Source organism: Protopterus annectens, chromosome 12.part0 (genome assembly GCF_019279795.1).
Source record: "Protopterus annectens isolate FY-2018-M chromosome 12.part0, PAN1.0, whole genome shotgun sequence".
In the NCBI taxonomy this organism is placed as follows: Eukaryota; Metazoa; Chordata; order Ceratodontiformes; family Protopteridae; genus Protopterus; species Protopterus annectens.
Genome location: NC_056746.1, coordinates 647,422,389 through 647,447,187, shown reverse-complemented (window position 1 = coordinate 647,447,187; position 24,799 = coordinate 647,422,389). Strand labels below are relative to the sequence as shown.

The window sequence follows — 24,799 nt, the reverse complement described above, 5'->3', positions numbered from 1 at the left end:
CTACATTTATGGTAGGTACAAAACTGTACTTTCACCCATATGGTCTCGGCCATATGACAGTCAAACATTTGGTGGTTCAATTATGTGAAGTAGATCCCTTTATGCACATGTACACACACACACACACACACACACACACACACACACACACACTGTGTGTGTCTGTGTGTGTGTGTGTGTGTGTGTGTGTGTGTGTGTGTGTGTGTGTGTGTGTGTGTGTGCAATATGTGTACAACATGGTATAGATAAACTTTACTAATGTATACAGTCTAGTAAATGTTTCAAAAAATGATCACTGTCGCACATTGGCTATGTGTTGCACATGCAGTCTTGGTCAATATCTTTGTCAGTATTTTTTTTCTTTGTATTGCTAAGTGCATTTAATAATTATTATCTTTGCCAATGTAGCCTAAGTTGTGGATGAAAAGGGTCCTGGAACCATTTCACTTTCCTGGTTACGAAAATATAAGTAAATATGAAATAGAAAAAAGGAGGGTGAACATGACAGAAATAATTGAGAAACACTAACGGCTATTTATAGCATTGAACAAGCTCTGACAGACACATAAATGAAGCTCAGTCAGGTAAACATAGAAGCAGCTCTGATGTTCTTCGTGTTTCACTGTTTCAGTCAACACATTTGGGTTATCCTTGCCAGGGTAGCCCTCGGCCGGCCCGAATACCAGAGGCGCAGTATTTCTGCATCGGCTGCTGTTGCTTCAGGACTGACGTCAGGTCGTCAGTAGTATAAAGTAAGGCGGCCGACACCATTACATCAGTCTTTCTTGCTGAGGAGCCCGAAGCAGAAGCAGTTCGTACGAGTGCCAGTCAGCCGCTACCTGAGTTTCGTCTTCCGAATTGAAGTTGAAGTCTTCTAAAGCTAAGGACCCCATTGGGGATCCTTTTTTCTTGCTCTAACCGATGTCAGAAAAAGTTAACAATTGTCTCGCCTGTGGAAAGCAAATACCACACCGAGACTTTCATTCTTACTGCATCACTTGCTTAGGCCCAGACCACGACGTCCCTCGCTGTCACTTTTGTGCTTTGTTCAACGATAGAACTATACATCGTCGGGCCCTTATTGTAGCTAGATATTTTCACTCACAGTCCTCGAATTCCGATATGGTTTTGGTAAGCCATCCGACAGCAGATCTTCCAAAAAAACGTAAGGATAAAGACAGAGACCGACAGCACAGGTCCAAGCGTACTGACGATGCTTCCATTAAGCTAGTTGTCAGTTCTCCGGTCCTCATTGAGGTGCTTTCGCAGCACCTGTTGCCTGCTTCTGTGGATTTGCAGGCCATTACAGAGACCCTTTCGGAGTCCGGTGTGCCACAAAACTCTTCTTCAACTAAGGATCCTGTGGTTCTCTCTACCTTGGATGGGTTCAGAGCCACTGAGCAGGCACCGGCTTCTGAGGAAGTACTTCGCACTACCGATTCTCGACACAAACCAATGACTTCTTTTGCGTCTACCGTTCTTTCAAAAACTACCTAGTTTCTAAGGCCCAGGGTACGAACCACTCCCAAGAAACAGACCCAATCACAGACACCTGCTTCCTTGCCTCAGTCTTAAATGCTTAAAATGGCAGAAGACCTTATAATGCTGATCACGGGAAGCCAAGCTACCCCTTCCAAAAGAAAGAGATCTGTCCCCAGTAGTTTTATCTGAACAGGTGTCTGACTCTGATGCATCTGAATATGAAGACATGCAACCCTTCTCTGCTTATGAGGATTCTGATGCAGAGGAATCCATTCCTTCAGCCTCTCCACCAGAGGACTTTTCCTTTGGGGAAACCCTTCATACTTTAAGTGAGCATTTCCAGTGGGAATGTCAGGACTACCCTCAGTCTAAAAAGAGACTCTGAGAATTCTTAGACCTTCCACAGCACAGACTCCTGTCCTGGATGTTGTGGATGATGTTTTCATGGAGTCAAGTTTGACTCCTTACACCCTCCCTCCTGCTCCCAGAAAATCTGACCGGGATTACATGACTCACACAAATTTCTTTTCAGAAATCCTACTGCTGACCCTGAGGTTATTTCTCAAGGAATTTCTAAAGGAATTAAAACAACTTCTGCTAAGAATCCCACCCCCTCAGATAGGGATTCCCGAGCAGTAGACAGATGGGGTAAAAAAGTGTACACTTCTGATACTCTTGCTATCAGAGCACTAAATTGTCAGTTCCATATACTAAAATTTCAGCAACATACCATGGAACTCCTCAAACAAAAATATCAAACTTTCCTGATTGTGCAGAAAATAAAGAGTTGCAAGAGTTAATGCTTTCTGCAAGTCAAGTAACTAAGCACACCTTACACTGTGGTTTTGACACCCTAGAAGCTTCTTGCAGGGCAGTAGTCACCGGTTCTGTCCTTAGAAGACATGCTTGGCTTAAGGAACAACCCTTGCCAGACCATGTCAAATCTAATTTATTGGATGCACCCTTGCACAAAGACAGCTTATTTGGCACCAAGGCAGAGGAGATCTTATAAAAGATGGAAGAAAAGGTTAAATCTATGCAGACAGTTAAGGATTACCTACAGGTTCAGCTACCAAGGATCAGTAGGCATTGCCCCTCCAAACACTGGTCATTTCCTGCCCCCTCCAGGTCAGTTCAGCCCAGACTTAGGGGAAGCAGACCCCCCAGACATGCCACAGGGAATGCAGAGATCAAAGCAATGGAATTCCTTCACTTCAAAACCAGGGATTGCAAAGCCACCTACTCATGGTAATAACTCACAATGACTCTCCTCCACCACCCCTTCCCTTTGCCCACCTGCACTTGCCCCTAGGTGGGAAACTCTCCTTCCATGCAAGCACCTGGGCCACCATTACCAATGACCACTGTGTCCTCAACGTAGTGTCCCAGGGATGCACATTTTCTTTCCACACTCTTATCAACCCTTAAAGGGTTCCTAGATCTTCCTCCAAACCAGTGGGCAGAGGCAAAAGCAAGTCCTTTCCCTGCTCTCCAGGAGGGCAATAGAGCACGTTCCTGCAGAGCAGATAGGCCAGGGTTTCTACTCCAGACTTTTTCTGGTACCCAGAAAAGATGGCACCTGGTACCCCATCCTCGCTCTATCCATTCTAAACACCTTCCTGGTGATACCAAAATTCAGAATGCTCACCCCTCCAGCAACTACTACTTATGCTCTCCAAGAATGCTTGGCTAGCCACCCTAGTCCAAAAAGAGGCCTACCTCCACATTTCTATCAGGGAATCATGCAGGAAATATCCACGTTTCATGGCAGGATCTCTGCACTTTCAGTTCTCTGCACTTCCTTTTGGCTTGTCTACTGCTCCCAGAGTTTTCGCAAAATGTCTGGCTCTCACCATTGCCTTTTGCAGACAAAGAAATATACAATTTACCCATACTTGGATGACTGCTTAATTCAGGCAGGCAGTCAGGAAAAGCTGCTCATGCATCTGGCCTTTGTAAAAATCCCTACTGACCTCCCTAGGGTACACTATCAACGAAAAGAAATCCAAACTAGTATCCACCCAAAGGATTATATTCCTGGGAGCAAGCCTGGACACAGCATCCCAGATGGGATTCACGTTTACAATAGAAAAGCAAATCAGTATTTGCTTTGTGGAATCTAACTGTAGCAGCTTTGCCAACTGTTCTTATTTTGGTGTTTCCTTCGTTTTTTGGCTAGTCCGAAACTTGTGGTTTTACTTCTCTCAACTAGCCACCATACCCCAGTTATCCGCAAGGAAAATCCTGCAAGCTCTGGGGTTCATGGCATCTTGCATTCTACACATTCCATATGCCAGACTGCATATGAGGAAACTTCAGTGGTACCCAAAAAGCCTTTGGTGTCAACACTCTCAGGACATGGAAACTCTTATACCAATAATACCTTGCCTAAGGAAAGATTTTCTTTGGTGGGCAGCAGCATGCTCCCACAACAAGGGACTACCTTTCTCACCACCCCCCACCATCCAGACCCTCACCACAGACGCATCAGACTATGCCTGGAGTGCACACCTGGACGGCAGGTCCATACAGGGCCAATGGAGCCCACAGCAAATTCATCTGCACATCAACTAAAAAGAGATGTTAGCTGTCCAGCACGCATTGACTGCTTTCAGGCCACTTCTCTCCCCAGGAGTTCTCCTGATCAAAACAGACAACACAACTGTGATGTGGTATATCAACAAGCAGAGAGGGACTCACTCTTACCCTCTGTGCAGGCTGGCCATGACCCTTTGGCACACAGCCTCAGCCATGCAACTACCCCTGTTAGCACAATTCCTGCCAGACTCTTTAAATTCCCTGGCAGACAACTTAAGCAGAAATCTTCTGGACCCACATGAGTGGCAGCTAGACCAGAGAACCTTCACCCTAATAACTCATAAATGGGGCACCCCAAAGGCTGACCTCTTTGCTTCCCACTCCAACCATCAGCTCAGCAAGTTCTGCACCAGGAAGCCTCACTGCAGGGCCTGAAAAGTTGATGCCCTGTCCTTCCCCTGGGTCAGCCTCTCGGTCTATGCATTTCCCCCACTACCTCTCATTACCAGGGTACTGCTCAAAATAAGGGAGGAAAAAACAAGGACAAATCTGATTGCTCCAGACTGGCATTGCCAGCACTGGATACCTACTGCTGCGCAGCCTGTCCCCACTGTCACCATGACTTCTCCCTCAGACCCCAACCCTCCTGACCCAGAGGGAAGGATAATTCATGCATCCCCAATTGCAGGCCCTCAATTTGGCAGTCTGGCTTATTCCCTGACCACTGATCAATCTGCCCGTCTCAGTAAACAGGTTTTAGATGTTATACGTGAGGCTAGACACCCTAGCACTAGAAAGTCTTATGCTGACAAATGGAAAAGGTTCTGCTCCTGGATTCAGGCTAAGGGAGCCAATATGGCACAGCCCTCCCTACCTCTCATCCTGGATTAGCTAGCTGACTTGCTACACAGTGGTCTCTCCTTTTCCTCTATTAAAATTCATGACTCTGCTATGTCTGCTCATTTCAACACTGAACACCCACTTTTCTCACACCCTCTGATCAAACAGTTCCTAAGAGGGGCTAGCAACTTGAGGCCACACAGAAGAGCACCTACCTCAGCTTGGGACCTAAACTTTGTGTTGGAAAAGCTCACCCTGCCCCCCCCTTTGAACCAGCATCTTCATCAGAGTTAAAGTTTCTCTTCTGGAAGACGGCCTTGCTTCTGGCAATCACTTCAGCCTGAATGGTATCCAAGCTACAAGCACTCAAGGCTGTTGAGCCCTTCATTATCTTTCATGCTGACAGGGTGCCCCTCAGGACTAACCCATCCTTCATGCCCAAAGTGGTGTCCAGTGTGGCTCTTAACCAATCCATTCATTCGCCCACCTTTTTCCCTAACCCACAAAACAAGGGGGAAATGATCCTGCACTCTCTAGATGTGCACAGACTTCTCAGATTCTATCTAGCCAGGACTAAATCATTCAGAAAGACTGATCAATTGCTAGTCAGCTTTGCTGCAAGGGCAGAAGGCAAAGCCATATCCAAACAAACTATTTCCAAATGGATAGCACACTGCATCCATTTCTGTTACAAGCAACACGGGAAACCTCCCACTAAGGGGATCAGGACTCACTCTATCAGAGCAGCCTCCACCTCTGCAGCTTTCCTCAGAGGAGTCCCCACCAGGGACATTCTGAAGGCTACCACATGGGCATCTGTTCACACCTTCACCAGGCATTACCATCTGCCTATCTTCTCCAAATCCAGGGCAGGCTTTACCACTGCAGTCTTGCAGGGCATCCTAGCCAACCCCTAGTCTCCTTGACTGCCTCCACCCTTTTCCTCAGCTTTGGGAATCAACCCAAATGTGATGACTGCAACAGTGAAACATGAAGAACATAGTACAGTTGTGTACATGTACCATAAATGTAGATGTTCAAGTGTATTCACTGTTGCAGTCCTGGTTTCCCTCCCTCCATCCCCCTTTTCTTCTCTCTCTCTCTCTCTCTCTCTCTCTCTATCTCCTTACAAGGAACTTTTTAGTATTTACTTTCTACTGGTGGGGTTCTTCCACCATATCCTGGCTCCCACTTGGTGGCTCCTGACATGGCAAGAAAAACTGATGTAATGGTGTCGGCCACCTTACTTTATACTACTGATGACCTGACGTCAGTCCTGAAGCAACAGCAGCCAAAGCAGAAATACTACGCCTCTGGTATTGTGGCCGGCCAAGGGCTACCCTGGCAGGGATAACCCAAATGTGATTACTGCAACAGTGAATACACTCGAACATCTACATTTATGGTAAGTGTACACAAATGTACTGTACAGAAGATGTGTTTAGATAAAAGTGCTTCACAGTCCTGCCATTCTATCTTAATGGCATGAAAAAAACAGCACCACTTCCTTATGTCTAGCATGAGTCATATAAAGAGGCCTAGAAATGTATTTTGGGAAGAAGGAATGAAAGCAAGAAAACAAGATCACGTTACCAAGGCAGGCCCCATCATCCGCCATTTTGAGAGAAACACATTAATTGTAAAAGAAGCACTTGGATTGATTGAGGCATGAAAATAGCTCAAAAACAAAGATGCAATGAAAAAATATATTTTTTGAGTTCTAAGGTGGAGTTTTCCTTTAAGATTATTACCTTTTGTTATACTCCCCTTAATGAAACTATTCCAGACAGTGTTAGGGCTCTCTTTACCAGGGTCTTGGCTTCATGTATGGCTTTTTGGAAATGGTTGCATTCTAGAAGTATTTTAGAAGCTACTACTTGGTCCTCTGTGCATACTTTTACAAAGCACAGTAAGCTTGATTTCTTTTCTAGATCAAAATCAGGCTTTGCTTGGCCCATTATCCAGGGGCTGCTGGACTCCTCTCTTTTTACCTCCCAAATGTCGTTAGCTAGGGTAATCTACCCATATAGCTAAGGCTCCTGCAGCAGTGTTTAGTAAGATGAACATACTACAACTGGGTAAATAAACTTACCATAACAGTAGATGTTCAAATAATCACTGCTGTAGTTACTCCCATCCTCTATTTCCTGTGTTTTTTGGTGTGCTTTTTGCCTGGCTGTGGGCATTTATTTATTTGCATGTTTGTTCCTAGCTTTATCCTTTCAGGCTCAGCCTCCCTCTGTCTGTTAACAGGAAACTCGGAAATGCTGTGCAACCAAACTGGTCTTTTAGTCAATTCAGCTTGAGCTGCCTGACAGTTTGGGCACATGGAAGTTCCCTGAAGCCTTGGAAGCTGTCTGTCACTTAGACACTTGGCTAAAACTTAAGTTACCCCCTTTCACATCTTAACTGCTTAGTGCACACTGCACTGTTTAGGATATTAACCCATTTTGTTCCTCTTACCTTTAAACTTCTATTGCAAGACCACCAGTTATTGGGGAGACCACATTCTGCCTCTCAGTAGTCATCTTAGGATTATTGCTTCTGTTTTCTGCTGGTGAGAGAAGGAGCACAGAGACATTATCTCCTGGAGGTTGCTGATCACCATAAAGCCTAATAACTGCTTATAGGTTGACAGATTGGAATGTGTGCTTATGTTCTGTTCCTGGTGAGAGAAGGAGCAGAGTGCATTGATTCTTGACTATTTCTGGTTGGACAGTGACTGTATGTGCTTAATGTTCCTGATTGGTCTGGTTACTATTCAAGGCATCTACCAGGAAAAGGCTACGACAAGCAATACAGACCCTTGAATCATCTGGGACAAGACTGTGAAGCACCAAACAGGCCATGGCCTGCTTGTTATCTTAGGATTGGTGCTAACATTTTGCTTCTGGTGAGAGAAGAAGCAAAGGAGCATTGTATCCCAGCATAGTGAAGTTGTGGTGAGACCAGCACTACTAGTAGCCATTCATGTGACTCCCCTCTTTTCATCATTCTTGACAAGCTAATTTTTTATTTTCAGTAAGTACTGCTTGATTTGTTTCTAACTTCAGAATATCTGCCTAAATACTTCATCCTTAAATGTTCAGGGTCTACATATTAGTTGCCCCTCAACTATTTATAGTGCTCTGTACAGACTTGGACACTTTGAGTAACATTTTTCCTGTAAAAGCACAATTGATATTTCAAAACAAACACATGAAAACTGTTCAAAACAACAAGTAGTCCAAGCAAAGAAGCAGGATTAGCCCCTGTCTATATATATGATACCAGAAAACACAACTCCGATAATTTCAAAGCAGAATTTATTAAATAAAACCAACGATAAGCTCTTTCGTCCTGAAACCTTCAGAACTTCATCAGATCTGATATGTCACCCGGTGGATAGCCAGCTGGCTTACAGACAGGACCCAGGAAGTTAGAATTGAGATGTGCGCCTTTACAAATAGGCCAGTCACAAGTGGAGCCCCTCGGGTATCAGTCCTTGTACTGGTCCTTTTTGGCATTTACTTTGAAGTCGAGGCCCATGTTAGTGGTCTCTGGCTAACTTAAGTGTGCAGATGATTGCAAATTAGGAGCTGTCATTGAATCTCTCTCTTGACACAAATGTTCTCCAGGAGGGGGTGACGCAGACAAACAACTTGTCAGAGCCATGGACTAAAATTAAATGCCAAGAAATGCATAATGGTGTCCTTCGGGAAGTCATCCATCCCTGGTAACTATCATATTGACAACACACCCCTTAGAGTTGACCCAGTAGTCAGGGACTGAGTGGCACACACAGATAGTAATCTAGCCTTTGACCACCATGTCTGTAGTAGTGAGGAAATCATTCTGTGTTGCATAACGTATAAACAAAGGTATGGCATCTAAGTCATTGTTCCACTGTGTTCGGCATTCATCAGACCTATCATTGAGTACAATGCCCCCTTTGGTATGTACCTTACCAGGCATATCCAACAATTGGAATGTCCACAGAGGCTCCTCACTAAAAGAATACAGGGTAACTAAAATGTCCTATACAGACCTCCTAAAAGCCCTATCTCTGTATCTCTGTATTCTGTCTCCTACAGGCTGCTGAGAGGAGATCTCTGCCTGGCATACAAGGCATGTCAGACCCCAGTCTTGTGGACCTCCTGCATAGCCATAAAACAACACTAGAATTACCAGTTCTAAAGACTTAAACCTTGCCTGCGATATAAGTAGGGACTGCTGGAGAGACAGGTATGTATCCCAGAGACTCCCCGGTCTATGGAACAGGCTCCCCATCCATGTGAATCAGAGTTCCTCCCTAACCTAATGCAAGTGCAGCTTGGACAATTGGAAGGGGAACAGGAAATTCATCTCTGGCTTGGCACCTATGTCTCTAATGGACACAGGCAACCTGTAAATGGTTCATTTCCCAGGCCCCTGCGTGTAAATGTTTGATCTCCCAACCCCCTGCATACACTCGTCAAGGATATCAGAACTTTTCAGAGGTTTGGGATGCTTGGCTAGGCTTAAAAAGGCCCCTTGTGCTCAGTAGCCTAGCAAACACCTATGAACCTATATCCTCGGCAGGATATATCCCATGTAGTTAAGGCTATCACAGCAGTGATCATTCGAACATATACTGATATGGTAAAATTTAATTACACAACTGTACTTTACAAATGTTTGACCATCCCTTAGTCCTATGGTATGTAAGAAAAAGAATGTGTCACTTAAGATGTGAATGGTGGATACTCCAAGACTCAAATAATGAAATTCTCTTTTCTTTTCATTACTCAAAATATTCAACAGGTAATTTTGTTATAAGCTCTTTCAAAAGCTTTCTAATAAGGATGTAAGTACACAATAATTTTTTATGTTTTTTAAATATTATCTACAATACTTGCATTATATTTGTCAAAAAGCATTCCTAGTACCCACATTTCTAGTAAAATGCTTAATGTCTTATATGACTCACCAACATCCACTTCCTGCGAGAGGATGAGATAAGCTTATTTAACAACTTACTTTCAAATTCTGTCAGTATATGTGACAATAAAACTACTATCCGCGTATCACTGGTTTCCAGGCCTTCTTCTGGAACTCGAGCAGTCCTTCCTCTTCCTTTCCTCTTCCTGGATTTCAGTGTGGGCTCCATTATGTGTTTTTCATATAGGGGTTTTTTTATTATAATGCATATCTTTCTCTACTTGGTATCTCCATTGTTCTTTTTATTCATTGTTCATGTACTATTCCAAAGTATTATTTTATTGATTGTTTTTATTGTTTATTGGTTGTTTAAGCACAACTGTTTTTATTAAAGTCCTGATGAAGCGTGAAGTCTAATGGCGATTCTATTTCTTGTAACGCTACTAAAGGATTTTAAAGATTTTACTCAACTCTGTTTTGCCGGTTCTGGTTGGCTCTTGTGTCTGGGTATTTTTGTTTGACTTTTTTTTTTATTTTCTTTATATGAGGTGATACCTTACCCTGTTTTGTGTTCTCTTTTTCATTAAGATGTGAATGGAACAAAGTTTTTGGTGTGCTTTCACTAGGAAAACTGCCTGCTGTGTGTTAATAAATTAAACTAAAATTGACTTGATTTCACATTTTTGTATTTTTCTTTTTTTTCCTTTCAGTTGGTGGGCCAATTGGGTAATTCCTGGAGTTGCAGCTGTCATAGTGGCATTTATGTATCATCTATATATGACCAGCGACTAAGTATTTGAAGGACTAGAAGAGAAGGACTGGTAGAAGAACATATAGGGCATATACTACAGCAAGCACATTGTTTTGCATCTATGAAATAAAACTCTAATTAGGTTACTGAATCAATTTACTTTTTTAATAAATGTTTTCTAATCATTTATATTTGTGTGATACAATGCTTGCTAATGTTATGGTTTTTTTTTTAATGTCTCTTAATGATGGATATATTTCAATATTTTTGACTAGATATCTTTTGTCTCAGTCCTTTTTGTCAAGTGTGTAGTAGTAGTAGTCGTATAAAGGATCCTTTCTGCATTTTTTTACCCATGATCCTGTTGGCCATTCAGTTAGAAATTCTGTAAGTTTTCAGGATGAAGTCAACTGTTCTTACTTTAAGGAGCATACCAGAGTGGCTGGAGCATAAAAGTGCATCATCCTCTGCCCTGCCCCATTCCTGTTTACCTATAATATATGGGATGCACATGTTCTCTTTGGCCTTTGCATGGTGTCAGTATGCCAGGTTTAAATGTTAAAAGGCATGTGAATCCCAAAATCTAGTTTGTAGTCACTGATAATTAAGATTGTTTTCTAATGTCTCATTTTAAAGTTCTGTATATAGTTCATAAATAAACATGGATCGCTTGAGTGTACCCTTGATTATTTGATCACAAGAATGGGTTACTGTAGGCGTTGGCTTCTTTGTATGAAGTCACAGCACATCATTGCTTTCACCTTTGCCACTGCTTCAGCCCCTTGACTTGTCAGTATTGAGAGACGTAGTCTTCATCACTCATTCAGTAGTTTTTGGCCGCTGAACTCTATATGGAAAATTTCCTCCATATCCTGTATGCTGTCAGCCAGTTAGTAGTTCTTCCATTACTGTCTCTGTGAGTGTTAGAAGGCAGATTAATTTTTCTGTTGCTTTGCCCATGGTAAGGAGAATTTTTGCATTTATCAAACAGACCATGTTTGAATAGATAGCCATCTGTAGTTATTTTCAGCAGTAAAAGGTTTATGGGCATTTGTCGTGCTGTGAGGAAACGTTACACCTGGGTGTGGCTGCTCCATGTATTTTTCAGAAATGTGTCCGTGACAAACATCTGTGTTGTACTCTTGAGGTCATCTCTTATCTTTACCACGGCAAGAATTGTGTGTCCTGTGAAAGTGTTGCCTTTTTATGGCATTCTGTCCTGAAGTACTGTCTGCTTTTCAGGCCACTTTCACCTGCTTTGGAATTGTTTTGAGACACTACTGGAGATTCTACCCAGGAGTTTCAACTTTCTACAGAGGACCTGTTACATTAAAAGGGCTAAGTTGCTCTTTAGCTGGGACTACTACAGTGAGTGCCATTATATTCCTTCCCTGTTCCATGCTTGAGATGTTTCCACATCATCATCCTTGGAGTAGGTACTTTTGTAAGGAAAATTCAAGTTATAGCGGGGCTTTTTTTGTTGTTTGTTTGTTTTTTTAGATACACCTCTATATTTGATTGGATGCCAGAACTGTGGGACCTGGGAGCACACATAACCCTTATGCCTGGTGTTTAGGGATACCTTGTGTAGTCCGAAATGACTATGTACACCTAGGATTATGTTAATAGAACTTTCTGAGAAGGCACAGAATGATATAAAACTCTATTCCGCCCATTGGAGTGTTTCTTTTTTGAAGTTAAACTAAGTACTTAAGTTTATGTTACAGTTCACGCATTTAAAAAAAAATAAGAAAAGTTGTCAGCATTGTTAATTTACCTTTCTTTATAAACTTTCTGCTGAATGAATAAAGTTGGACAATCTACAGGCTAGTTTGCTAAGAACATAATGTAGTAGATTCCATCACTGGCTTATTTACTGTTCAAACATCTTTCTGTAATTTATAGATGGTGTTTTCCTGATTATGATTTATTTAGTTTGGCTTACGAGCCATTAGAGAAATTATATTTACTAGACGTGGTGGAAATGGTTTAATGTGAGTGTACATACTTGATAGAGTTACATACTTAAGAAACATATCAGTATTTCAGGTTATATATTTTGACTGAATCCATTTTTGACCCATTCATTAACTGTGTAACCTGATAGTATTTATTGTAGTGTTCAGGCATATCAGAGATGTTCTTATCCTTAATATGTCCCAGTATATGTACATTTTTCTTTTGTTGCAGAACTTTTCACTCTACATTTCATAGCTGCTATGTTTAGTTAGGAAAGAAAATTGTTCATTCTTTTCAAGTTAAAAATGGGGAACTTGGTAGCAGACAGTGACTCGCCAAAGAAGTCTTATCATTCCCTACCTACCGAGTGAGCATAGAGATCATGTTCAGCCATTTCCTTTTTTTTTTTCCCCCTTCACTTTTTAATCCGAATATTAGGTTTTGTTTATTTAAAAATGCATATGTTTCCCTTTCTTGCCAAGAGTACACTATTCCAAGGGACTTGTTCTTCACTACAGTGCAGCTATTGTTGTACACTCAGGGGTGATTATTTTCCATTCTGCCATTAGTGGTAAAGGTTAGCTATTCGGCAGCTGAGTCTGTCCGCTGGTAGATTGTTAATTTCTCACAGGAAGAGACCCAACTGTACTAATAAGCAAGTAGCTGAGTTAAAAGAAAAAACAGTTTCAGTTATTTATTTTACAAAATAAAACTTGATCCTAAAAATAAGTGATCTTCACATAAGTCAACTGTTTAAACTAATCCAGCTGAAATACATTCAGCCTTTTAGCAAGTTATTGAATGGACAGTTGTTGCAAGTTTTCAGATCTAAATAAGACTTTAAGCTTTTTAGCTGTAAGACATGGACAGAAACTTAACAAAAAAGTGAACTGTGATTCATTCATATCACTAGAAAGTGAAAAACGTGGTATAGAGTTTAACCTTAAAATACCACTTCTCCTTCTTCTTCTTCTTCTTTCGGCTTTTCCCGGTTAGGGGTCGCCACAGCGGATCACCTGTCCGCTCATGATGGCAGTGGAGTTTTACGGTGTCGAGTTGCCAGCCCGGCGCCAACCTTCCACAGAAGGCACAACCTTAAAATATCACTATTAGAAAATAATGCAAGCAGTGCCTTACTTGAGTATTTTACATTCCCACCAGTTTTTAAATTCAAAACTGATTTTAAGATAACTTTGTTGGTATGCAGTTTACAAAGGCTGATTTGGGGAAGCCAGAGTAAAAGTACAGAAGTTATCACTGCCTCACTGTGACTTTATAGCCACATAAATGGCATCTCGGGGACTAAAGCAGGAATTGTAAGAACAGTCTTGAAAAGAAAATATTCCTCCATAAATTTAAAACGTAACTGTCTAAAATAACAGATTGCATTCAGGTATAAAGAGAAGACATTAAAATACTGCTGACTGAAGTTGTTGAGCAGTCTTGAAGATTTTGTATCACTTTGTACTGCATAAAAGTATGGAAAAAAATGTAGACTGCAGAGGGATCTTAACCAGGAAGAGAAAACAGTCTTGAAAATACTTTTTCCTACAGCTTAAAAAAGAATGACTTTTAAACATATCCTGTGTCCACAGCAATGCACTTCCGTGTGTAGCTGTGAAAATGGGATTCCATTAATTAAACACATTTCAGCAAGTTGAAAGTCATGTGACTCAATTATTTTGCAGTTTGTCCTACCATAAACTTTAAAAACCACAATGATAAATAAACAAAAATATATCCATAGGAAAGCAATCAATTCAAACTACTTTAAACCAATTCAATTGTAATCAAAAATATAATTTACTAAAAGGATTGTTTTTAAAAAGTGATCCTTTAGATGCAACAAACATCACAAATCACTAAACCTTTTTAAAAATGTACCAAGGTATGACAGTAATCAGTGGTGGTGTATTGGTTCTGTACTCCTTACCCAGTTGTGCTTATGTGAGATTGTGTTATCACTGAAGTGGGAGGGCAGCCTGCCTTTCCTCACAAATGAACAGCAAAGGAATACTACGTTCCACTTTGCTGATAACTTTGCAGGTCAAAAGCAGTATTTCTTATGCTTCTGTCACACAAACAGCAAATGAATATTGCTGTTCACCTGCATAATTATTAGAAAAGTGGAAGGAAGTATTCCTTTGCTGTTAGTTTGAGAGGAAATTCTTAGGGACGGTATTGAGGTGTTGGAAGTCTGCCCGTGACCTGAGGCCTCAAAAGCAGATAATTCATTGGAGAGTTTAGAGTATCAAAGCTTAATATGGTGCCCCCTAGATTGCCTCCGGTTAGGCCAATCAGCCAAGCAGTTCTTCTGCTTGGCTCATAACCCAAGCTTCAGTCAAAGAACTGTTCCAGCTGGCTCAAGATTTCAAGTTTTTTTTTTTTTTTTTTTTTTTTTGACATCCATGCAGCCAGCACTGGAAATCCCAGAGGTGTCATGGGGGTTCCTTCTCCAAAGAGCAGGATAGAACTTTTCTTTGTGATAAACTGCTGACAACTATGTTTAATTAGCATGCATTTTTGTCAGAATTTCCAGAAATGTTAGCTTTATGCATTTCCTTCTCCTGTCACTCTTTGAGCATTTATAGTTTCATGCAGATTGTCAGGTTTCTAACCCATATATCATTTTGTAATTGTTTTTCCTACTTTTGTATATAAAGTGAATTAAATGTCATATAGAGAACATGCATTTGAATGTCTGTTCAGTTATGTTTAACAGCAGTATATGTAAGTGTATACGTACACAGCAATTAAAAACAAAAACATTGACCTTTACTGTGTACTTTTTCCTATTTGTGTTCTACTACATTATGTGTGGTGAAATAGTATAATGTACTATTCAGTTTGTATTTATGTATGTTTGTTAAACAAGGTAGTCCACTGATCAAAACTGAACATTATAATGTTGAGATGACTTGTTATAGAGTAAGTGCCAGGAAGAGAGGGTGTAAGGCTTCTTTAAAGCTAAGTTGTTTAAATTTCTTCAAATGTTTGTTTCGCTGTGGTCATGCAGAAGAATTTTTTTTACTGCACTATGCCTTACATCAGTCCATCCAGCCATTAATTTTCCAATAATCTACTTTATCTTTTACGCGGTCTTGATGTGCCATTGCCAATCATGGCAGCTATTTGGTCCAAGAAGTTGAAACCCATACTGGGCGGAGTGCTGTCTACTGCAAAACACTCCTTCACTACTTGCATACCTAGCATTCTTGAGAGTAGAATTACTCCTGAGGAATGGACATGTACATGCAGTGAGAGTAGTTGTATTCTACTTCATGTGGTACATCAATGAATACAGACTGAACTGATGAGCAACAGCCTAGATATATGCAGTGCACAGATAGTATTTCATTGTTTATGGAGTTAAGTGGGCACAGAAATGTTTTTGCATTGTTCCTGGTTTCCTGATTTTTGTGGAGCCATACTGTCAGTGTCTCAGAAGTCACACATGCTGGTTAGGTCTAATGGCTATGGGTTCTGTCCCTACACCAGGTGCCTGCAGCCTTACAATCCACCTGCCATACCCATCTGTTCCATCAGAGATGTGCATTCAGAGAATTCGGTTTAAAAGATATAAAACTTCAAAACTCTTTTGTACCAAGTGTCACACTCGGGATGACCTTGTCGACTTACAAATATGCATTAAGGACCTAGTTGTATGAAAAGGTGTGTGTGTGTGTGTGTGTGTTGTGTGTGTTGTGTGTGTTGTGTGTGTTGTGTGTGTTGTGTGTGTGTGTTGTGTGTGTGTGTGGTCACATAGTGACCTTTATACGGTATGTGGAACTGAGGAGTTGAACCATGCTGGGAAATGAATCCTGCACAGATGCCCCAGTTGAAGGAGACCATGCTCTCTTATAAAGGGGAGGGTCAGAAAGACGGAGATACTGACCTGTTTTGGAGGTGATTGTGTGAACCGAGAGTGGAGTCTTTTGGAGGAGTCTAACCAGAAGAAACCATAGCTGTACCTGTGGAGTAACTGGATGTTTCCAGAAATTTACCTGTGAACTCCAAGCTCAGGAGAGGTATACCTGCAGTACTGTACACTTGTTTTATGAGAGATGTTAACGTCTGAATGGAGGGTACCTGTATATTGTGTTTCTGGTTGTTGGAAGTGACTTTGCATTGGTATAATGGCATTGTAAATGCACTGCACTTCACAGGTGTACTGCAAGTAAACTGCACTTGAAGCCACACGGTGAGTCCCCAGTGTGTTGAACATACTGTAAACTCATTTGTAGCAGGCACTGTTTGATTAAAATATGTCAGATGACACAATATTTTTTCATGCAGTAACCTCTTTGTTAAATCTTTCCAGCTGCAAAGAAAGAAATTCCTCTTTCTGTATGTTGCCACCCCATCTGCAGACAGAGAGAAAGAAAACTTAATGTTTGCTTTGCACATATTGACATATGCAAATTTAACACTTTTTATTAACTCAGTTTAATCTTTCCCATTAAACATTACTCCTTTCATTATTCATCATATATAGGTTCATACAAGGATAACAACCATCAGGGTCTTTACAAGCCTAGCTATGCAACCTAACCCAGTTTTGTCCTAGAGTTCCTTGGACGCCTATATGGGGGGTATGTTAGTTGGGGATTAATTTACTGTCGACTTATTTTCATCAGAGACGTGGGGATCAGGCTGTCGGTGAATTTGCAGTTTCCCATCCAATAATAAAGATATCTTTTGAACAAGGTCAGGGATGAATTCTGCTTCATGTAGATGATGAGCTTATTCCATAGCACAGAAGTACTTTGAGGTGCTTATCGGTCCTTCCAGCAGGTTATGCTTATGTTGCAAAGTTCAGGCTCTTGGATCTGTTTTTTGTTTGTCTTGTAGATATGTAAGAGATCCATCAGAGCTGGATTTGAGGACACCTTATATGCTAGGCATAGATCACCTCTCAATAACCTGTGGAGACTGAATGCAGAGAGAGGATCTTAATGGTGGGACTGATGAGGGCTGAGTAGAGTGGTACGATTACTCAGCCTTGAACCTGGATGCCATACTCTTGCTTATAAGTTGGACAACATGGAATGATTTTCTTACTGTCTTGGCTACATGTTGGTCGAATGTCATATTACTGTCTACATATGTTCACAGATCCCTAACTATTGGGTCAGCTCTTAAGGGTGTTTTATCTGTAAATTACTTATCTTGGGTGGACACCTTCTCAAAGGATGCTATAATGTATTTCTTGGCATTGAGTTTTAATCTGTGGCTTTTTCACCAGTCATTTCTTTGTATTAGACCCTGTTGTACAATGTTGGTGTCATGAGGGAATCTATGATACCTCTCGGTTTACACACTTCTGCAAACTTTTTGAGCCAGAGGCCTTTGACATTAGCCTTGACTTCTGAGAAATAGATGCCAAACAGGAGTGGGACAAAAACAGAGCCCTGAGGTACTTCACAGATGGCTGGTCTCATGATGGAGGTGGTTTCGCTGATCCTGGCTTCTTGGGTCCGGTCTGTAAGCCAGCTAGCAATCCACTGAGTTATGTAGGGATTTATACCTAGTTCTGAGTGTTTGTCAACAATACCTGACTGAGGTGTCATATAAAATGCCTTGGCCAGGTCAAAATAGGTGATATGCACCATTTTCCGCTCATCCTTAGCTTGGTGACCCTGTCAAAGAAGTCTACCAGGTTAAGTGGGCATGACCTCCCTTAAAGCCAAATTGGAATGGGTCAAGTGTCTGTAGGTTGCCAGTGTCCTTTTTTAATCTTCATTCCATGGCTTTGCATATTAGACTTGTCAGACTGATGAGTCTCTGGGTCAGTTGATGGTCCATCCTTATGAAGAGGGATGACCACTGTGGCCCTCCATTCACCTGGCACATAACTTATTCTGAGGCTGTAGTTGGAGTGCCTCAGGTGGTCCTGCTAGGTCATATTTTAGGCTGTTTAGCAGGCAACTGGGGATATTGCTGGGGCCCACTGAAGCAGTGTTTTGGCCTTAGTGAGCACCCTTAGGACCTGCTTCTGGTTGATAGTTGGTGGATTTATGCTAGAAGGGATTTCACAGAGGGTAGTAAGGAGGGAATTGGGGTGAAGTTGGAGCGAACTTTATCTTCTTCTTCTTTCGGCTTTTCCCGGTTAGGGGTCGCCACAGCGGATCACCCGTCCGCTCATGATTGGCAGTGGAGTTTTATGGTGTCGAGTTGCCAGCCCGGCGCCCAACCTTCCACTGAAGGAACACACACACACTCACACCTAGGGCCAATTTGGAGTGTCCAATCCACCTATAGCATGTCTTTGGGATGTGGGAGGAAACCGGAGCACCCAGAGAAAACCCACGCGACCACAGGGAGGACATGCAGACTCCACACAGAAGGCACCCCAGCCGAGGATCGAACCAGAGAATCTCTTGTTGTGAGGTGACAGTGCTAACCACTGCACCACCGTGGCCTCCCCTAGAATGAACTTTATCACACAGTAGATTTGCTATGTCAGCCTGGTCAGCAAAGTTTATGCCATTTACCACCAGTTCTGCATACTGCTGAGTATTACCTTTAAGACTCCTGATATAGCTGAAGAAGGTGTTGTGATTGTCCTTAGCCTGAGGTGCTATCCTGACTTTATAATTGGCCTTGCTGGGATTTCTTAGACCTTTTAGCTTCTTGCTTAGTTGAAACAGGGAGTTTTTGTCTCTGAGAGTTGTTCTTTCTGATTTTGGCCATGATTTTTTTTCTTTTGTTATACATCCTGTTGAGGTATGGATTCCACCAGTATGGTTTGTTTTTGGTGTTAGAGCTAGGCTTAATTCTGATAGGGTAAGGCAGCATGAATGCAGCCATTTATGTTTGTACAGGGTTTTAGTAAATAATTCTGCATAGTTATCTGTGTTCTTTGGGTTTGGGAGAACTGTGAATTTTGCCAAACCATCACTTAATTGGACTTCCAAGAAGGCTGATGTTCAACACAAAGCAGTTCAAGCTCCAGCTTTGGTGCAAGACATGAATTCCAGTTATCTAGATGGAAAAAAGTCAGATGTGCTGAAATCTGATTGAAATAAATGAAACACGGGCATATTATATTAACTCACATAACAAAAGGCTGGAAAAATGGAAAAAGCTTTAAACAAATATTTAGATGAGCTGAGACTCCAGAAATCAGAGGTCAAAATGAAGAAAATGCTGGCTGATTTTGAGATGTTTCAGAAAATGTTTTTCTGCGATTTACTGCTGTACCAGACTAGCTGGAAGGGACAGACTGTATTAATTTGATGAAAGCATAATTAAGCAACTGGACTGGTATTCCATAGCAGGAGTTGCTAATTGAAAGAGCACACAGTGTATGCTCCATACCTGGCCATTAGAATGCAGCCAAGACCTCTAATAGGATGCAATCCTACCAGCAGAAAGAACTGATTTTGACAAGAATGTGGCAAAAAAACAAAGTACTAAAAGTTGGAGACAGTAGAGTGTTGAAAATGATTATCCACTGTACACCAGGTAGAAGAGAAAATTTATTCCAGTAATTAGGGAATGTCGAGAAGGAGGCGCAAGTTTCAAGCTGCTATATCCAACTATCTTCAGAATATTTTTTTTCCCCCTGAAGGGCCAGTCATTTTTTGATGTAGAACACATTAAGGAGGAAATACAAATGTTTGTCCAACAAAAGCAAAACTATCAAATAGAAGGGGATTCTGCTTCTTATTCTTCTGATAATAAACCTCATAGAGAGACTATGCCAGTGAAATCGTTTCCAATGTTCCAAAGGAAAATGCATGAGAGCGAGGCACAGGAGTTAACTTGAAGAACCAGGAATACTTTGGAAGTGAACCAGAAACTGGATTTGGGAGATGAAGCTCAACAGAGGGAAAACCAGCAACTCAGAAACCAATGAATAAATGTGGGATTATAAAGCATCAGTCACATTTGTGAAATATGGTGGAACAAGAAAACCTGGAAATATTACACTTTTTTTTACTTTGTTAAACTTGTAGGGGACTCCAAAGCATATGCATACTTCAAGTAATTAATGTTTGGAAGAACATTAAGGAGGGGAAGAGGAGTGAAAGAGGTAACTGTAAGTATTTTTTTTTTCTTGACTGTATTTTTATAAAGCATGACATATACTGCATATGATAAAGTGAAACCTTTTCAGTTATTTTTTGTGTGGAATATGAATAAAGTAAATACGTGCAGCTTTCTCCTTCTTTCTTCCTGTTCAGTTTTAAGAAATGTAGGCACTGCAGTGTTAAAAGAGAAGAAAGCCTGGAGTCTTACTTTTGCATATGAGAATGAATGGATTAAGGTCTTTGACTTGATCTAATATTTTTTTAAGGTGAAGCAAGTAAATAAAAGAACACTGAATGTAATTAAAAGATGTTCTTCATCTCACATTGCTGCAGTCCTAACACTTGGGGTAGTCCGCTGTCCCTCGGTCGGCCCGAATATCAGAGCATAAGGCTGACGTCGGTCAAGGCGCATTTGACTGACATCAGAACGTCAGGGTACAAATGCGCATGACCGACGTCATATCCTCAGTCTTTTTTGCCGCATGGTCCGATGCAGAAGCAGTGTTGCGAGTGCCGTTGGCGTCTGAAATTTTGAATTCGGAGTTTCAGACCGAAGTCAGAGTTGGTTAAGTACCCGTTGGGGAATATTTTGGTTTTTTCTTGCCTCAGTGGTTTACCGGATGTCAGAAAAAGTGAATAACTGTATTTCTTGTGGGAAACAGATACCGCATAGGGATTACCATAATTTGTGTATACCTTGTTTGGGACCTGAGCACGACGTTGTTGGGTGCGCTTTGTGCTAGGTTTAATAAACGCACTATAAAGCGGAGGTTGGATTGTGCCAGGCTGGTCTTTGGGAAGCGGTGCAATTACAAAATGCCGTTGGATGCTCCGACGCCGACTTCCTCAAAGAAGCGCAAGGACAAGGCAGTTAAACCTAGGTTAGAGGAGTCGTCCGAACCGGACGCCGGTTCTTTAGAGGCGTCAGTGGAACCGGTGGTTCCGACGGAGGCCTCTCTGGAGTCCCAGGGAGAAACTTTGATTTTACAGAATGTGGCTTCCCAGGAGGCAGGTCAGGCTGTAGGGGCTTCTCAGATAACTGTACTCCCCTCCCTTCCTAAGGGGTCTAGGCCCTCTCTTTCTGCTTCCAAGGCTTCTCCTAGAGGCAGGTCTAGTTTAGCTTCTGTGCGTGTCACTCCTAGTTCTTCAGGTGCTGTGCCCAAGAAGCACATGCTTAAAATGGCAGAAGATTTAATTACTTTAATTAGAGGCTCTATGCCCCCTCCTGATAAGAGGCCTAGGATTGAACCAGTGTTGGGGGATTGGGAGCAGGCATTGGATGTGTCTGAGTCTTCGGCTGAAGACTTGCAGGAGTATGCTCATTATTCTGATTCTGATGTGGATGATTCTACTCCTTCTGCTTCTCCTCCTGAGGATTTTTCTTTTTCAGAGACCCTTCACTCCATGAGAGAGCATTTTAAATGGGAAGGTCAGGACTTCTCTGATTCCAGGAAAAGGCTTAGGGAGTTTTTGTTTTTACCCCAGCATAGGCCTTTGGCTATACCTCCTGTTCTGAATGTGGTGGAAGATGTGTTTGCAGAGGCTTCTCTTAATCCTGATTCTTTGCCTCCTGCTCCTGTTAAACCTGATAGGTATTACAGGGTGCCTGAAGCTCATAAGTATCTTTTAAGAGTCCTAGGGCAGACCCAGAAACTGTTAGCCAGGGGCCTAAGGGTGTTAAGGCTTCTGTTGTCAAGAATCCGGTTCCTGCAGATAAAGAGGCCAGGGCCTTGGATAGATGGGGAAAGAAAGTTTATACTTCTTCCACTCTAGCCATGAGAGCTTTGAATTGCCAGTTTCACATGTTGAAATATCAAAATTATCTCCTTTCACAGTTGAAATCTAAGGTTGATGCTCTGGCGGAAGGTATTGATTGTAAAGAGTTACAAGATTTAGTGCATGTGTCTGAACAGGTGGGTAAGCACTCTTTGCAATGTGGTTTCGATGCTGTACAGGCCTCGTCTAGGGTGGCTGCCACTGGGTCAGTTCTTCGCAGGCATGCCTGGCTGCGGGATCAAAATTTATCTGACCATGTTAAAACTAGGATTTTGGATGCCCTTTGCAATCTGATGTCTTGTTTGGTTCCCTGTTGAGGCAGTTTTAAAGAAAATGGAAGACAAGGCTAAGTCTATGCAGACTGTTAAAGAATTTTGCAGGTTCAGCCTCCAAAGTTTAGTAGAAATTGGCCTACTAAGGGGTGGACGTATCCTTCTTATGATTCCCAGTCTAGGGGTAGATCTAGACGTGGCAGGGGCAGAGGTCAGGGCTCTTTCAGGCCTAGAACAGGGAGTTCTCCTGCACAGTCTTCAGGTGAGGGCAGGGGTCAGTCCTTTCGTAAACAAACCCAATGACCTACCTTTTCAGCTGCCAGAATCTTCTCGCCTGGCAGCACCTTTGGGAGGAAGGTTGGCACTTTTCAAAGAAAATTGGAGTTTGATTACCCAAGACAGATGGGTATTGGATATCATTCATCACGGTTACAGGTTTTATTTCCATACCTTGCCTCCTTTCAAAGGCATGCCAGACATTCCTCCTCAACAAAGAATAGAGGCTCACAAGCAAATTTCTCTGTTACTTCAAATAGGGGCCATACAGCCGGTTCCTATGCCAGAATGGGACCTAGGATTTTATTCTCGCCTGTTCCTTGTACCAAAAAAGGGGAACACGTGGAGACCAATTTTGGATTTATCTATCCTCAACACTTATCTGGACATTCCCAAGTTCAAAATGTTGGCGTTACAACAGCTTTTACCTCTGCTGGGCAAGGATCACTGGATGGTAACTTTGGATCTCAAGGAGGCTTACCTTCATGTTCCTAGCAGGCTAAGTTGCAGGAAGTATCTGCGTTTTCGGACTGGGACTTCTCACTATCAGTTCTCTGCATTGCCCTTTGGCTTATCTACTGCGCCAGAGTATTTCAAAGTTCTGGCTCCAGTGATAGCTTTCTTCAGGCTGAAAGGGATACAAATCTATCCTTATTTGGACGATTGCCTGATTCTGGCTCAAGAAAGGGACGAGCTTCTTCATTTGGAATATGTGATAGCAGTGCTAAGATGCCTGGGGTATTCTGTGAACGAAATAAAGTCCAGTCTAGTACCCTCTCAAGACATGTGCTTTCTGGGTGTGAGACTGAATACAGCATCCCAGATGGCCTTTCTAACCCCGGACAAACAAAAGAATCTTTCCCTTTACTTCCATCATCTATCTCTTCAGTCCGGGCTGACTGCAAGGACAGTCCTTCAAGCCTTAGGGTTCATGGCATCTTGTATTCTGGTGCTTCCCAATGCCAAACTGCATATGAGGAAGTTGCAATGGTATCTCAAAATGTATGGACACAGCACTGCCAGGAACTGGACACTGTCATTCCAATAATACCTTGCATTCAAAAGGAATTTTTGTGGTGGGCTCAGGAATGTCACCTAAACAAGGGACTCTCTGTGACCCGGCCAGAGGCGAGTCAAATTTTAATGACAGATGCCTCGGACAAAGCTTGGGCAGCTCATCTAAACGGAAAGTGGATACAAGACAAGTGGCCTGTCAGACTACAGCATCTACATATCAACTTGAAGGAGATGTTAGCAGTCCAGTTTGCATTAATAGCTTTCAAGGATTTACTTCTTCCAGGGCAGGTGTTGATTCTAACAGACAACACAACTGTCATGTGGTACATCAACAAGCAAGGGGGAACACATTCTTATCCTCTATGCAGGCAAGCAATGATTTTGTGGGAGACTGCTCTCAGTTTACAACTAAATCTTCAGGCAAGGTTTCTGCCAGGAGCACAGAACTCCTTAGCAGATATGTTAAGCAGACAAATCATGGATCCCCACGAGTGGAAACTGGATCTTCATGTATTTCAGAAATTGACAGTGTCCTGGGGAACTCCAGACATAGATCTGTTCGCTTCTCCACTAAACCACCAGCTGCCAAAGTTTTGCACAAAGAGGTTTCATCCCACAGCTTGGAAAGTGGATGCTCTTTCTTTCAGTTGGAAAAATCTTCATGTGTATGCCTTTCCACCTCTGCCTCTCCTCCCAAAGGTACTTCTGAAGGTCAGACAGGACAAGCCAAGGATGATTTTGATAGCTCCAGATTAGCCTCGACAGCACTGGTACCCATTACTGAGAAGTCTGGTACGGAAGCCTCCATGGCCTTTGCCTTTGATTCCACATCTGTTGTCCCAGGAGGACAGTCATTTGCTCAATGTCAAACTTCGCTCTCTTCACCTAACAGCCTGGCATATTCTGTTTTAAACCATAGAGGGTCTCAACTTCCACAACAAGTTTTGAATGTG

At 42.1% G+C, this 24,799-nt stretch overlaps 2 protein-coding genes across 3 annotated transcripts in view; one reads left to right on the top strand and one right to left on the bottom strand.

Moving 5' to 3' along the window:
- The window catches only part of LOC122816764 (cytochrome b5), a 487,681-nt gene extending 472,434 nt beyond the window's left edge, over positions 1–15,247 (top strand). The window contains exon 5 of the mRNA XM_044089781.1: positions 10,470–15,247. Within this exon, the coding sequence (XP_043945716.1) occupies positions 10,470–10,551 (82 nt within the window). The 3' untranslated portion in view covers positions 10,552–15,247. The remainder of the gene's footprint in view (positions 1–10,469) is intronic.
- CCHR12.PART0H7orf26 (chromosome chr12.part0 C7orf26 homolog) overlaps positions 1–24,799 on the bottom strand; it is a 1,310,154-nt gene that overhangs the window by 1,269,648 nt on the left and 15,707 nt on the right. The gene's annotated exons all lie outside the window — the stretch shown is intronic.